Source organism: Uloborus diversus, chromosome 8, assembly GCF_026930045.1.
Source record: "Uloborus diversus isolate 005 chromosome 8, Udiv.v.3.1, whole genome shotgun sequence".
Classification (NCBI taxonomy): domain Eukaryota; kingdom Metazoa; phylum Arthropoda; class Arachnida; order Araneae; family Uloboridae; genus Uloborus; species Uloborus diversus.
The window spans coordinates 131,668,525-131,684,061 of NC_072738.1; the positions used below are offsets into that span (position 1 = coordinate 131,668,525).

Here is a 15,537-nt window from a genome sequence, read left to right on the forward strand (position 1 = left end):
TTACAGTATTCAACCACAAACATTTTAAGTAAAGAGGTCACAAAGTTTTGTTCCATTTAGACAATATTTTCAATTTAATGTCCATATTATAGGTTAAATTTTAAATGTAATGAAATAGCAAACCAAAGTTAAAGAACAAAACGTTTGTTTTAGCAGTGATTTCGTATTAAACATAATCTTATTAAGAGAGTTCAGCTGTATTTCTTTGTTTTGTTTGACTGACGCAAATTGATGTTACATTTGTAGTTGAGTAATTTTTTAGATTTCGAATCGGTTTTCTTTTTTTCATTTCTCGCTGTTCATATGTGTCTATTTTTCAATTAAATTATTTAATTCTGGCATATGTAAATCATCAATAAAATACTCACTGATATATTGTAGCAATTTCACTTAAATTCTTTACTTTTTCTTAATACTTTTAACTTGTTGTTTTCTGTAATCTTCATACCTTTAATCCATTCGTCATAAAAATGATTATACTGACAAGCAAAATTTTGCCAATATACATCACGATCTTTCTTATGATCGACAAATTATTGCCAAAACTGTTCAGCCAATGGCTAAAATTTTTGTTTGTACCTAGTCATTTCATGATCAGTTATTAATTCTTTAGGTTCTGAAGCGATAATTTTTACTATGTTCAGCCAAAGTAATCCCATTAAATAAGTTACAAATTCATCTTTATTGCTGTTTACTTGTTTTGTTTCGCATTCAAATATGTTAAATATTTACTTACATTACTATTAAAAGCCTTTATTAATTTGTGGAGATCACTGATAGTTATTTATATGTGAAATGAGTTTGGAGTGCACTGTTCTGGTGATTAAAATTCTAAGCTTTTATTTCTTCTCATTCAAATTGTTCTTTCTCAACTGCAGATTTTTCGTTCCATTCTGCGATAATTTTTTGCAGCTGTCCATTCCCATTGAATGCCGCAGTAATAAGGTTTGTTAATCGATTATTTTTAAATTAGGTAGAGATAAAAGCCCTAATTCTTCAGCTAATGTTATTCAATCAGTCTTTTTGGGCTTTAGAAAACCAATTTATATCTATTCAAACTACTCAGAACAATATAAATAAGAAATCTTTACTCACAGTTTTCTAGCTGACATTTATGCTATTGTGACTGATTTGAATAATGAATCACATAAATAAAAGAAGTACACATAACAAATTGTTAATGCACACAACATGCCCATGCCTTACTCCAAAGGGTCGTGTAAATGGAATGTTTCAACTCTTTGGTAGTTTTGTAAATCACCACAAGGTTGCGTATTCAAGCTATAGTGTTTCAAATTGAAAAAAATCTTTTAAAAAGATTTTAACTGACAGCGTGAACCAGAAAAGCCTCAGAAAACTGCATTATTTGAAAAGTTTCATGAGTCCTAAATTCATTAATCAATGCTTGCTCAAGTTCAGTCATGAAATTAATTTGTCAACTTTATTAACAATGAAGTTCATAATTACTATTATTCTATTTTTCGTTTTGGCAGTAATCCAAAAGCTTTTCTCTCCAACCAACAACAGAGCAAGTATAAGAAAATCTAATAATAATAATATAAAACCAAATGTTTTCTGTAAATTCAAATTTCATGTTTTAGGTTGACTATGTGATATGGACTGGGGACATTCCTCCACATGATATATGGAATAATACAAGAAAAGAAGCTGTATATCTCCTTCATGCAGCTTCCAAATTGATTCATAAATACCTGGGTCATGTTCCAGTATTCCCAGCATTGGGAAATCATGAAAGTTCCCCTGTTAACAGGTGAAATACTTTACATTTATTTTACAATTGATATGTTTGTGCAGTATGTGTATATATCGTACATGGAGATTTACCCTCTAATCCATGGAATTCAGTGAATTTCAATCTTTAGATTCATGGGCGTCTGTATTTATGGTTATTTTGCTTTTTTAAAGTTTTCAGAAGAAAAAATACTAGGATTTAACAAAAAACCCCATGCTTGTAAAAAAAAAAATATTTTTGCTCAGCCTACTTTATATTGTGCAATTTTGGAAAAAATTTCACAGAAAATCAATAGCAGATGTTTAGCAACTGCTGCACGAGTGAAAGAATGCTTACATTATCTTCCATGTAACATTTTCAAACTTTTATACCTGTGCCCTCTTTTTTCATTAAAAAAAAATATGTTGTGATAAAATATTGTCTGAACTAATAGCAAAAGTAACAAACTAAGTTTCAATAATTCTTTCATTTCTTTGTGATAAAAGAAAAATATAAAAATAAAACCATTAAACATGTTTTTCTTATGTTGTTAGTAATTTTTTATTGCTTTCTTAGTTTCCCAATTCCCACAATTAAAGGAAATGAATCCATTTCATGGCTATACAATGAAGTTGCTAAAGCTTGGTCGCCATGGTTGCCAGATAGTTCATTTACTTTGAAATTGTAAGTATAATTATAACTAAACTAAATGATACCTTTACACTTATTGTAAAACGCGGGGAGTGAAATGTTATAAGGTGCATTTTATTATTTTTTAACTTTGGGATGTGCAGGATGACCAGAAAATGTTTGGCCAACTTTTGAATGGTGTTAGAGAAGACAAATATAAAAGCATTCGGGCTGGCCCATGGGAAAAAAAGTCATTTTTTGACAGCTCATATATTTCATTTTGAAATTTTACATAATTAAAAACTAATCATATGTACCTATCTATCTATGTTCGAGTTACTTCTCTCGAACGCCAATAAACTGACCATCGAACCAGGTATCTTTGGATTTGTAATCTTCCCGTCTTTTTGTTTGGCTATTTAACATAATGCTCTGATAAAAATTAGCGGAGATATCAATTAAAAACTATGAATTATGATACTTAGATTTTGACTGAAAATTCCTATTTTTCCAAGTGATTCAGTACCTCTAAGGGTACTGGACCAGGAATTGCTCATCTTCTAATCTGGATCAAAAAATCAGACTTGTCTTCTCGACCCCATCCAATTGGTTAAACCATAAATAGTAATAGGTACCAGGGACCCTGGAGTGTGAATTGTAGTTGCTTAATTATAAAAAATTTCCAGCTAGATAAGACTTTTTTTCAAAACAGGGAAAAAAATAGAATTATTCTAGTTTTACATTTTTAATTTTTCATCTATTTATGTGCCGAAATGCAACAGAAAAGCCCATTTAAGGAAAAGAGTTAGAATTTCTTTTAACCTAGCAGACAATATTTATTACTGAACTTGCTACACTTTATACAATCACTGTGATCTGATGAATGACAACTTCACTCATTCCCTCTCACTTTCGACTGCCTTACCCAACTCCCTCTTGCACCTTCATCCGGCATTTCTGGACATGCATTATATCACCCTGTAGACATTAAGCCACAAAATTTTGGTATAAGAGATAATAAATGTTTTCATAAGCTTGTTTCAGCACATTCTACTTCGTTTTTTCACCTGATGATAAAACAAGGTTCCATGTTTGAATTTTGAATGTAGCACAAGAGAGGATAGAGAAGGGAAAAATTATCTAGTGTTATGGTCATTTTGTTGGGGAAATCAATTTCCTTTGAGCATGTATTTTTTTCCTTTTTATGTTTTGTGACTTGTTGATTAATCTATAAAAAAAAGTTTCTCTGGGTGACTTTTTTGCACTTTACTATTATTTTTCCAATCCTACTCGATGGCTTTAAATATTGTCGGTATTCTTTATTCTTAGGGTAATGTATGAAATTAAACAATATATATTTTTATCTTTTGTGCTTGTTACTAACACATTTGTTTAAAAGTCTTAGCATTTTGGTTTTAGATAACTAGCGCCAGTAAATGAATTCTAGTCGCCTTCATGTGGCAAGATGCATATTATTATTATCAACATGTTGAGCATATTTTAGGATAAATGTTTTCTTTGCTAAAAGCTGAATTGTAAAAGTCATTTTCACTTGGTTCTGGGATATAGCATAACTTGTTGGCACTTTTTTATTTTAGTATTTATGTATATTACAAACTTTTTAGTACAAAAAAGAAGAAAAATAAAGCATGTTTATAGATTTTTGCCTCTGAAATGTACGTTTTTCTGTTCGTCATTGTTTTCATTTGTTTAATTACTCCTGACTGAATCATATGATATCCTCTACTTTTTTTATTACACTTAGGTGACATCAATTGTATTTTTTTTTTAAACATTCAATAGCATTACTAATTTTGTGTTTTGTTACCAAAAAAACTTTTTTTATTGAGTTCCAGTTTTATATTATTGTAGTTTAATTACTTATTGTCAAACATTTAAAACAAAGTTTCTCCTCTATCATGTCATTCGAGAAAAAAAAAGTCATGCTGAAAATGTCGTCATTTTTTCTTAAACACTTTTTTCCTCTGTAGTGGGCTTTTATGGCTTTGATAGATTTCTCATTTGATACAAGCTTAGTTGATTTCTTAAAATTCAAGATGGTGTTTTAGAAATGGTAAATGGTCTTAATTAAACCTCCATTAGGCACACGAATCTGTCAGATGCATAAATAAAATAGTTTTGTTCATAATTAAATTTGTCATGTTCATTCGTTCGTTAGTTCATAATTAAAATAGTAACATTGAATGTTTGGGCAATATAGGTAGATAGATGCTAACTTGTGTATTACTTCAGCAACAATCCATTACTTTTGATTGGCATGTAATATATTAGTTTCAGTAATAAGTACTGCATCTTATGTCAATATATTAGGCATAAAATACTCTTTAAGGTCAAATCTCCCGAATATATTGATTAAATCACTTTAATACACAAGTTATGAAGTAACGCATCTGACAGATGCAGCGTGTTTATGAATGAAACTTTTTGAAGCTTGCATAGCAGAGGGTTAATACATGTAACATAAAAGGTATCTATTTTAAAAATACATTTGAAATTGAAATAAATATTCATGATGATTTATTTATTTTCAGAGGTGCATACTACTCTGTTTTAGTGAATCCTGGTTTTAGAATTGTTTCAATTAATATGAATTACTGCAACAGTTTGAATTGGTATGTATTTTCATGTAATTAATTTCGGTTGTAGCTTTATTATTAGATTTATTTTTAGTTGATTCCATCTGATTCAATGAAAAAAGTTTTATATGGATGCCTCAATCACCAAATCGATTAACTCCACTTATTAAAAAAATCCTCATTTCTGCTTTAATAGTGCTTTATCAATGCTTAGCTTTGGGAATTTATATTAAAGTTTTGGTTCAGTACATTTCTGACCATGTGATGGCAGAAAATGTAACACGAAGGCCTATTCACTCCTATGGATAACACTATCTTCCTCATCACTTTTCTCAACATTTTGTTTTGTGGAGTTAATGGATTTGGCACATCAGGCAGCTAGTCTTGTGTTAAAGTAATTGAATTGTACTTTTGTATGGCATTTATCATTTATAATAAAAATAAAAATATTTTTTTAGGTGGCTTTTGCTGAATTCAACAGATCCTACCAATGAACTTTCTTGGTTGGTTTCAGAACTGCAGAAAGCAGAAACTAAAAATGAAAAGGTAATGCACCAGTGCCGCAGCAACGGGGAGGGGGGATGAAAACACTTCCTTGAGCCATTGGTTTTAACATAAATCCAAATTCTAATACAGTAGTTCATCCATATAAATGGGCTGTTTTGATTAAAAAAGTCCCTTCAGAAGGTATTTTTGATTTTGAAAAAAAACCTCCAGAAGGTATTTCTGGCCGTACTAGTGTAATGTACATTATATAAAACTGAAAAGTAATTTATAAAATTTTCAGAGCTGATATGTTAGAAATGCCTAAACTTTCCTTAATGTTATCAAAGTAATTTTCAGGAAGGCTTAAATCTAATTTATATAGTTAGAACTTTCTGGAGGGAAAAAGCTAAACAAGTGATCAACACATTAGTTATCTTTTTCATCCAATCAGAGATACAATAATGCTCCATTATTTTCCCCCTAAGACTCCTACAGTCTTAGGGAGAAAGACTGTAGGAGACTCCTAGAATTTAATAAGCCTGCAAAGAAAACATGTGACTTTTGCATGAAATATTTTTCTCTTATTCACCTGTGGGTAACAACATAATGTTGATCCTGCTTTGTGATTTAAGACAACGCAAGATCAACATTGCCTTTGCAATCCCATGCTTAAGGAACACTTTAGTTTCTAATACATTATTACTCTCATTCTTCTAGATCAGGGCTTCCCAAACGTTATAGCCTTTTTACGAAAATTTATACTGTGGCCCCTTTTGTGAAACTTTATTACTGTGGTCTGCAGACCGCAGTTTGAGAAGATCTGTTCTAGATGTTAATTATTTACTCTGAAGCTAAGTTTAGTTGCTTAAAGCAGCATTATGTTTGTTTATTTCTGCAAATACTTTTGTTTTTGAAGTTTTTGTATAATCATTACACTTGTATTTATAAAACATTGTTGCACTTGTTAGAAAATGCTCAACACTGAAACTATTTTCTTGCCTAAATATGTGTGCTAGAGAAAGTATTTGCATTTGTTTCTGATTTTTATATTTTTTCAGGTTCACATTTTAGGGCATATTCCACCTGGTGCTGGTGACTGCTTGCCAGTATGGAGTGCCAATTTTAACAAAATAATCAATAGGTAAGTTAATTTTGTGAAAAACTACATCAACTAGTGCATAACTGTTAAAAATAGTTGTATTGTAATATTATATTAGTGTGAAGATTCAGCAAAATAAAGAGTGAACTTGAATTCACTTGCTCATATCAGTAAATGATTGGTGGCTTTTCAACTTCCCCCCCCCTTTCTGTTTTAGTGATTTTATTGTAGTAATTGCATCACTATGTGTCTTTGTAAACTGAGTTCTCCCTAAATTCATTAGTTTAACAAAAGTAAAAATTGTATGTTTAATTGTATTTCTGCATGAATGGATTTTTTTTTTTTTTTTGAAACTTACTTTACGACCTGTAAACATTATTACTTGTTTATTTTAGGTATGAAAGTACCGTTACAGCGCAATTTTTCGGTCACACTCACAATGATGAGTTTGAAATATTTTATGACAAATCGGGCCCTAAATCTCGACCTGTGAGTATTGGTTACATTGGTCCCAGTGTAACTACCTATGATGGACTCAATCCTGGTTACAGAATTTATACTGTTGATGGAAACTATCCAAAAAGTTCGAGAGTATGTATCAGAAATTAATGTTATTTGACGTTGTTTTTGAAGATAATTCTAAATTTAATGTGAATTTGCAGGAAAAAAATCTTCTGTTTTGATGATACATATGTTTCAAATAATTCTTCATTCAATTAAATTTTGAACGCATTTTTTGATATGTATCTACACTATTAAAATCTGATTGTTTTTATCCATGTATGTGTATGTCTGGCAAAAGGTCGCTTCTGATTGGTTCTTGGTTGTTACAGAACCTTGATAACAGTCATGTGACAGTGATGAAAAGCTTGACTACAGTAAAGTCCTAACTTGGCGATCTCTTAAATTTCTCTCCAGGGCTCCATAACGATATGACATCATCGGCTGCTGCGGGCGGCAAGATATGCTGTAAATGGCTGGTTTTGCTAAAAATTGACTAAAATCCGCCATTTAGGGAAGGGATTTTTAGAGCCAATGCCACTCCTTGCTTTTGGAGTATAACATTTGAATATGTATGTATTTTGTTATTTTTTCATGTAGTATGTATTGAGCATATACAGTCAGACCCTAATTTAACCAATTTCGTGATTTAGTGAATTTTTATTTTTCCTTGACTAAAATGAAAGCAAAAACCCCTATTTAACAAATAATAAACCCCAAATTAACAAATCATTTGAACAGCCAAAAAAAAAATTTTTTTTTGTCAGTTCGCAATAGGATATATTGGATTGTTTTTAAAATGACGTATCTATATTGTCCAAAGCAGAATAACACTTTTATTGGAATCAGCACATTTTGGGCAACCAATGAATAGCAGTTCTGATGCAGAAAGTGATAATGAAACTCCCATTAAAACTTACTTTTTCAAATGCCTTACATCGCCTGGAAACTAAAAACATATCTCATGCTTCATTAAGCAGTTTGCAAATGATAGTGTTTTCTTCTCTCCATAAAGTCAAAAGAGAACTATTTCGAGTCGAGTATCAAGGAAATTGTCAAGCAGCTATCACTCAGTACTTTAAAGTTTCAAATTAACCAGTGTGCAATAATTTGTGGAATGCTGAACAAAAAGTGTGCACTTTTTTTTGGATATTTATTCCCAATTGCTTATTAGGGCTTATAGATAAAGTAGGTGCAAATTTTTCACACCCCGATATTACGAATAACCCCAATTTAACATATAAAAGTTTCGGTTCCGAAGAATTCGTTAAATCGGGGTCCGACTCTACCAATTCAACCTACCCCTTTCCCGATCAATAAAAAAAAAAAAGAAATATAGATCCTTCAAGCTAACAACTAATTTTATCCCCCTTTTTTTTTAATGTGAAGTATGCTAACAGTTATCGATACATATTTGGTAATGAAAATAGTTTAAAATGCACGTGGTATGAAGAAGTTTACTGTTATGAAAATCTTATTATCTCGCTATTGTAGCTATTATCATTAGAACAAATTGCTTTAATATTTATTGACAGAGATGACCGATGCCGTTTTCTATTGTAGATACTTTGCTTATGTAAAATGCCTTTCATTTATATCCTTTGCAACCCCTCCCCCCTCCCCGTAAAATGTTGAGTTGACAGGCCTAAATATATGGATAAATCAAAAATCTTGATAACTGGAGAGTGATGTATCTAGGAATTAAAATTCCGATATCGCCCAGCTCTAGTATGAAGTAGTTCTAACTGTTAATTGATGGGGGAAAACAGACTCTTATAATGTAATGTACTGATGAAGTGTACCAAAGGCAGGGGAAAAGCTGTCCTGGTTGATCTGTCTTGTTAAAAATGATACTAAATTAATTAGCTGTTTATGTCTAGCGATAAAAGTATTTGAATAAATTTGTAAAATATTTACATTTTTTTGTGTATTACTTAATACCAAAACTACTAAGTATGATTATAATGGAAGAAATAATCTGTCAGAGCTTCTGTAAACAAACCGTTATTTCCATTTTCCTTCACTCTGGAAATAAACGCTTTCCACACACTGGGTTATCTTAAAATTTCTTTTCTCCTCCCCCCCCCTTTTTATTCAGAAATGAATTTTTTAAAATTAATACAAAGTTTGTTTTATGCTATTTTAGGTTGTTCTGGATCATGAAACTTATTACATGAATCTTACTGAAGCTAACTTGTACAACAAACCTGTATGGAGATTTGAATACTCAGCTAAGAAAGCATACAATTTAACCTCATTGCTGCCTACTGATTGGGACAGTTTAACTTATCGATTTTTCAAAGATGATGAACTCTTCCAAAAATTTTACAGGTAACTGATTGTTTTGTCATTTTATTTTCAATTGTGATATTTTTGAATTGGACAGTATTTGCTAATTTTTCTTCCAAATCTGTTTTCATGCAGGCAGAAGTGTTGATTTATACCTTTATTATTATTTATTTATTTTAATTTTTTATTTATTTTTTGCTTTAAGATAGAAAACTCAAGTGTTATTTACTTTTGGATATTTTTTTTTATTCAAATGCTTAGTTATTACCTGATTGTGGTTCTTATTTTTTGGAACAAAATTTGTAAAAAGAGAAAACCTCACAGAAAAAAATTCTTTTGAAATATAAAATTGTTGGTTAGTTGATTAATCTATAGTCGACTACCCCAAAATTGTCCTGGACTTGAGCCACATGAAACATGTTGATTAAAATTTTTGTGCTCGACAAGGGAAAGATTTAAAACTCTCATTTTTGAACGAAATTGCTGATTAATATGTTAAATCAAAATTTTAAACTTGAAACCGGATAATATGCTTTAGGTAACGTAGGTAAAAACCTATACTTGATCGCATACTTTGTAGGAAAAATGCTTTCTGTGTTTTAGATTTTAATTTTTTTACATTCTGCTAATGTTTCAATTATATTAAACATTGGACATTCTTTTGCTACATGCAAGTGTTGGATGACTAATTTTATTTGTTATTCTAATAATTTGTTTATTTAATTTATGTATTGTGAACTTAATTTTAGTAATTAATAGATTATTGATATTTTTTTTTAAAAATTGCCCACTGTTATTTAAGTATTCTGTGTTTTGTTAAGTGATGTGTGCATTTATATGTTTTGTTTCATAGTTATATTTCTCATTTGAACCTTTTTTTCTAAATTTCTAATTTCAGATTCTTTTATAAAATGTCGGATTATCCTGTGGAACCCTGTGATGAAACCTGCAAAAAAGAATACTTGTGCAGACTCAGAAGAGGAAAGTCTGATGACCCTCTTATTTGTTGAGAATTTTGGATTGAGAAACTGCAGAGCTTAAATTACACTTAGACAATCTTTCATTAATAATAATGAAATGTCCTACCGTTTTTCTTTTAATAAATAAAAATTATTGGCAAACCATAGATACATTCTTAAAATTAAATTAGGAACGATAAAAGTAGCTATTTTATCTAATTGCTGATTTGAATTTCAAAGGTCTAATATCTTATCAATTTTTCAAATCCTCTGTAAACTTATATTAGAAAATGTAAACTAATCCAATATGTTTCAGTCTATCTACTTATCAGTTTAGAAAGAGAAAATTGAATAAAATAGAGTGCAATGGATGAATAGTAAATTGAAAAAAAAAAATGTTTTAATAGATAGTTCTAAACTTTCGAATTTCTTTAAAACTTAAAAGCAATTTGTGAATAAGATAAAGAAATGTTTTTAAAAAATAATAGTAATTTGTATCATTTTTATTTGTGTGTTATGTTTTGATTTTCTTTTTGTGATCTATGTTTTTATTGAACTCCATTTTTTCATATAAAAATCTGTTATTATTTATTTTCCTAGTCTGCATTTTTTTTTTTTATCAAACATGCATTTTTGCTCATTTTTTGAAGTTTCATGTATTGTTTATAGTATGTAAATAATGTATAATATGTTACATGTAGAAAAGTATTATATATTTCACGTTTGTGCATTAAGAAGTTTATTTTGTTACATGATGCTCATTAAAATATACTTTATCTGAATGGAGTATTTTAATTACATTGCTTTTCAACCGTTTCTTCTGATACAATTCATTGCTCAAGTTTCTCTTTGATTTAATGAGCCAAGAAGTCATTTTAAATATTGTTAATGTAGTCATGAAGGAAATCAGAAATTGCAGTATTTCCACATTATAATCAAAAAGTTCAGGTGGCAGGAGCAGCATGTACTCTTCTGAAGATTTCAATAATTGGTTATAAATATGTTCAATTAATGAGAAATCAGTTTCACATAAGAAGGAACTCAAATTCCAATTATTAAAAAAAATGTTTTTCCAATCTGTAAAGTTTATGCAATAAAAGATGAAGTCATTAAGTCTGTCTTTCCCTTCATCATAATCCTTTTCATTTTGTTTATTTTCTTCTGCTAAAATGGTCTCGCTTATGTTTTGAAGGGTGCTTGGCATTTTGTTTCCTTGCTGTGACTCATTTAACACCAAATTTGATCCATAATGTTCTACAACGTCTGGAAAAATAAATATCTAGTTTAAATTTTTTGAAAAAAGTAAATCAGTTGTCTATAAATATTTGTTTTAATCGAATTTGTGCAAATTTTTGCAAACTGTTTCTCATAACAACCTATCTTCATTTAACTCTATACACAGAAAAGATAAGACTGAAGGAAAACAAACCAGTCGCCAGAAGATTTGACCCACTTGGGGATTTTATCTGGAATTAAAAAAAATTAAAAAAACAACCAACAAAGGTTAATCCACAGTATTTGCGTATGTTGTCAGCTTGACACCAATTTTTCTTGTGACCCGCTTGGAGATTTTATCTGGAATTAAAAAAACAACCAATAAAGGTTAATCCACAGTATTTGCGTATGTTGTCAGCTTGACACCAATTTTTCTTGTCCAAGCCAAACACGCGGTTGAGGTCGCCAAATTGCGTGTTTTTTTTTTTTTTACATCTAGTCAACCTTTCCTACGAGCACATTACAGCTCTACACCGTGTTAAGACATCAGAACAATTTTTAGTTCATTTAAAGATCTCTGTACTTTTTTACTCTGATTTGGAAAGTCACTTGTCAATTAAGATGAGCACAAATACAGTTTAAAACCTCAAATCCATCTATCAAGGGACCAACACAGTTCTGAATTGCAGAGTTTGCTGAATTTGATATCGTACCAAAAATTTCAACATTACAGGCGTTATCATTGAAATAAAACTGGTTGTTTTTACATCCAAAAACTCCTCTTTTTTGCATTGAAAAAGGGGTTCCTTGAAACACGTGCCTGCAGTTGTCTGAATTTGTGCTATTGAACATTATTTCCTTCTTTTATTTTTGACCATTATCATTATTAATGAAAATTGATATATAAAAGCTTTGTTTTCTCTTAAAAATTTAAATATTCATTAGAAATGAATGAAATTTTGCTCTTTATATAATCTGTATATAAACTAGTATGTTGTGGCCATCACGAAACTTTCTTCTATATTTTTCCTTTTTCTGATCCCTCCCCATGCTTGACGAAGAAGCAATATTCCTAACAAAAACAAAATTACACATGCAAAAACTTGACGACCATCCCAATGTCTGAATTATTTTAAAAGCAAAGCAAAGAGCGAAAATTGAAAGTAATTTTAAAAGCCTTGCTTGAATTAATTACAAATATTTTATTTATTAGCAAACATAAGATTGCAACGGTTAAAAATTTTAAATCATTGAGATAATATTTCCAATCATTTCCATACAATTAAAATCACGAGAAATACGCAGACGACAATCTATTACGATTTATCTTTCTTATTGTTGCAATAATAAAGCTATTTTAAAGCAAAAAAAAAAAAAAAATCAACACCTCTTGGAGCGATTGGCGTCAAAATTGAACCAAAGCCTGTTTACATATGGATTCACATATATTCCAAATTTCAACCAGAACGTAGCATTACTTCTTGAGATAGGGCACTCACAATGGAAAAAAAGAGCGGGCGATTGGGCTACCCCCTTTTTAGCTGTTGACACCAAAATAAAATCAGCTCTTATACCCACTAAGGGCTACTTGTCAAAAAATTTTTGTTTGATTCCGTTCGTTATTTCTTGAGATACAGCAGTCACAATTGACGACAAAAAACGTTCTATAACTCAACTCCCGTTTGAGCTATTGACACCAAAATTGAATCAGCACCTGCTCCTGTTAGGGGCAACATGTGGACCAAATTTTGTTTGATTCCGCCAGTTACTTCCTGAGGAATAGCAAGCACGCGTAACTCAAAAAACGTCCCATTGCTCCACCCCCCTTGGAGGAATTCGCGTCAAAAATCAATGGGCACAAGTTCACATAGGGGCACATATGTGTACCAAATTTTGTTCAATTTCATGCGGTAGTTTTTGCTGTAGAGCGGCCACAAAAAACTGATCACACACAGACGTGACACATATACACACAGACACAGACATTTTCCAAAAATAGTCGAAATGGACTCAGCACACCTCAAAACGTTCGAATCCGTCGAAATTCGAAAATTTGCACGAATCCAATACTTTCTTCTATATATTAGATATAGAAGAAAGTAAAAATGAAATTTCTTAGATACTATTGTAAGAAAAAATATGAATTGAATTTAGATTTTGTAACATGAAGACAGAAATTAACTTATTAGACATTTTTTTATTTGGCTTTTTTGACGTAGGGTAGATTGAATTTTCATTTTGTTCCAATCGTAATGCGTATTGTAATTTAATTCTTCCTAATAAATTTCTCTAACAAGGGACCATACAAACACATATGTCTCACCCACTTGCACAAAACATACTGAACCCACTTTCTCTAACTTGACATCCGTGTTTTTTAGGTTGTCATTTATGTTTTATGTGTAAAAAATGCTCAGAAACTACTGCAAAGAAGTTGTTGTTTACTTATGCCACTCGGGAACCTGAGCCCGAGTGCAAGAGATTGTAAGGTGGAGGGGTAAGGCTTTCGTGTAATAGAGCACCTATTTCTTGGTGGAATTTTGATTTGACTCAAACAACACGATAGATAGCAGCACCATCTATGGACAGTTCAGTAATTTCGAACCAGACCTGAAGCCGAATAACTTCTAACATAGCACTTCCTGAGGTAGAGTTTTGCTTGGAGGACTTTGTGACCAAAAGCATATTTAACGTCCCCCAGTCACCCTTACTGGATCTTCGACCAGCTAGGATCAAACCGGGGCTTATGGTACTTACTTAATTGTAAATAGATAACAATTTTCGGCAAGTAGATTGTATAAAACGAAAGAAAACATAGAAATGATTATAATTACAAAGCATTACCTTCATCATTTGGAACTTTATATGTTAAATCTTCTAAATAAGTTGTTTGATTATCTTGATGCATCTCCGAGCAGAGATTATCAAGTTCTTCATTGATGTTTTCGTAGTAAATATTCTTTTCAAAACTTTCTAATATTGTTAAGGGTATGCTTGAAATTTCTCCATCGTGAGCTTCTTTCGTGTTGTCTATCTTAATTTCATGTTCTTCAATTTTTTTCCTTTTATCTACAATTTCCAGATCAGCAGCTAGAGCAAAAAAAAAAAAATGCTTTAATTATTTGTTTTTATGGAAAAGTATTATTTAATTTTCTAACTTCAAATACTCACAGATTTTTAAGTTTGAAACATGCATAAGTGCTACATTTTGCAAATCAGATGTAAAGTTAACTCATTTTAGCTGTTTTTTACGCTTTATTCGTAAGTTTCAGCTTTTTTACGTATTTCGAAACGTGATTGCATCCATTTCTAGAAAACGCGTTCGTTTTTGCTTACTGTGTAATTCGTCCGCATAGACATTAATAATTTTGTGCGTAACTGTAAATTTTAACCCTTCTTGTATTTTATATTGTGTACAAGAAGTATTGTTGTTTTGCCACCCCCAACTCAAAATTTTTAGTCCATTTGCATCAGAGTCGGTTCAGGCAAATATCACTCTTAAAAATTATCATTTACTTTTCTTTTCTTTTTTTTTTTTTTTTTTAATTTATGAAACTTTTCAAAAACAAAATCTGTGTAAAAAGTTAGATAAAGACGTTTAGGGTGGCGATAGAATATTAAATTTATGTCATCTTGCATTCATTGTTTTTTGTTGCATAATAGTTGCTTAACTCGTTTTGTTTTGCTTTAATTAGAATTTTCAGTAACATTGCTTAGGTGGTTACAATTTTATTTTCCCAAAGCACTAATATAATATATTTCTTATGAAAAATATTTTTTCTGAAAACATACATTGCGTCCCGAGAGTCATGGATTTGAAACCTCGAAATATAGCAGATATCCTGTATGAATTATAAAAATGAAGTGTCTGTAAGCATTTGGAAATCCTATCACATCTGTAGTGATAGTACAAATAAGTTAAGTGTGCCATATGTTTGAACAAGCAATTGAAACTCTTGGTTCAAGATGGGTATAACTTCACTTCTTAAAAAATATAGAAATCACAAAAACAGTTTTAAAAAATTCATT

General features: G+C 30.6%; 1 protein-coding gene across 1 annotated transcript in view; it reads left to right on the forward strand.

The window, feature by feature from the left end:
• The window catches only part of LOC129228597 (sphingomyelin phosphodiesterase-like), a 61,263-nt gene extending 49,855 nt beyond the window's left edge, over positions 1 to 11,408 (forward strand). Inside the window, exons 5-12 of the mRNA XM_054863280.1 lie at positions 1,602 to 1,771; positions 2,309 to 2,416; positions 4,915 to 4,995; positions 5,418 to 5,505; positions 6,504 to 6,586; positions 6,940 to 7,135; positions 9,192 to 9,376; positions 10,233 to 11,408. Of these exons, the coding sequence (XP_054719255.1) occupies positions 1,602 to 1,771; positions 2,309 to 2,416; positions 4,915 to 4,995; positions 5,418 to 5,505; positions 6,504 to 6,586; positions 6,940 to 7,135; positions 9,192 to 9,376; positions 10,233 to 10,344 (1,023 nt within the window). The 3' untranslated portion in view covers positions 10,345 to 11,408. The remainder of the gene's footprint in view (positions 1 to 1,601; positions 1,772 to 2,308; positions 2,417 to 4,914; positions 4,996 to 5,417; positions 5,506 to 6,503; positions 6,587 to 6,939; positions 7,136 to 9,191; positions 9,377 to 10,232) is intronic.
• The last annotated feature ends 4,129 nt before the right edge of the window (positions 11,409 to 15,537 follow it).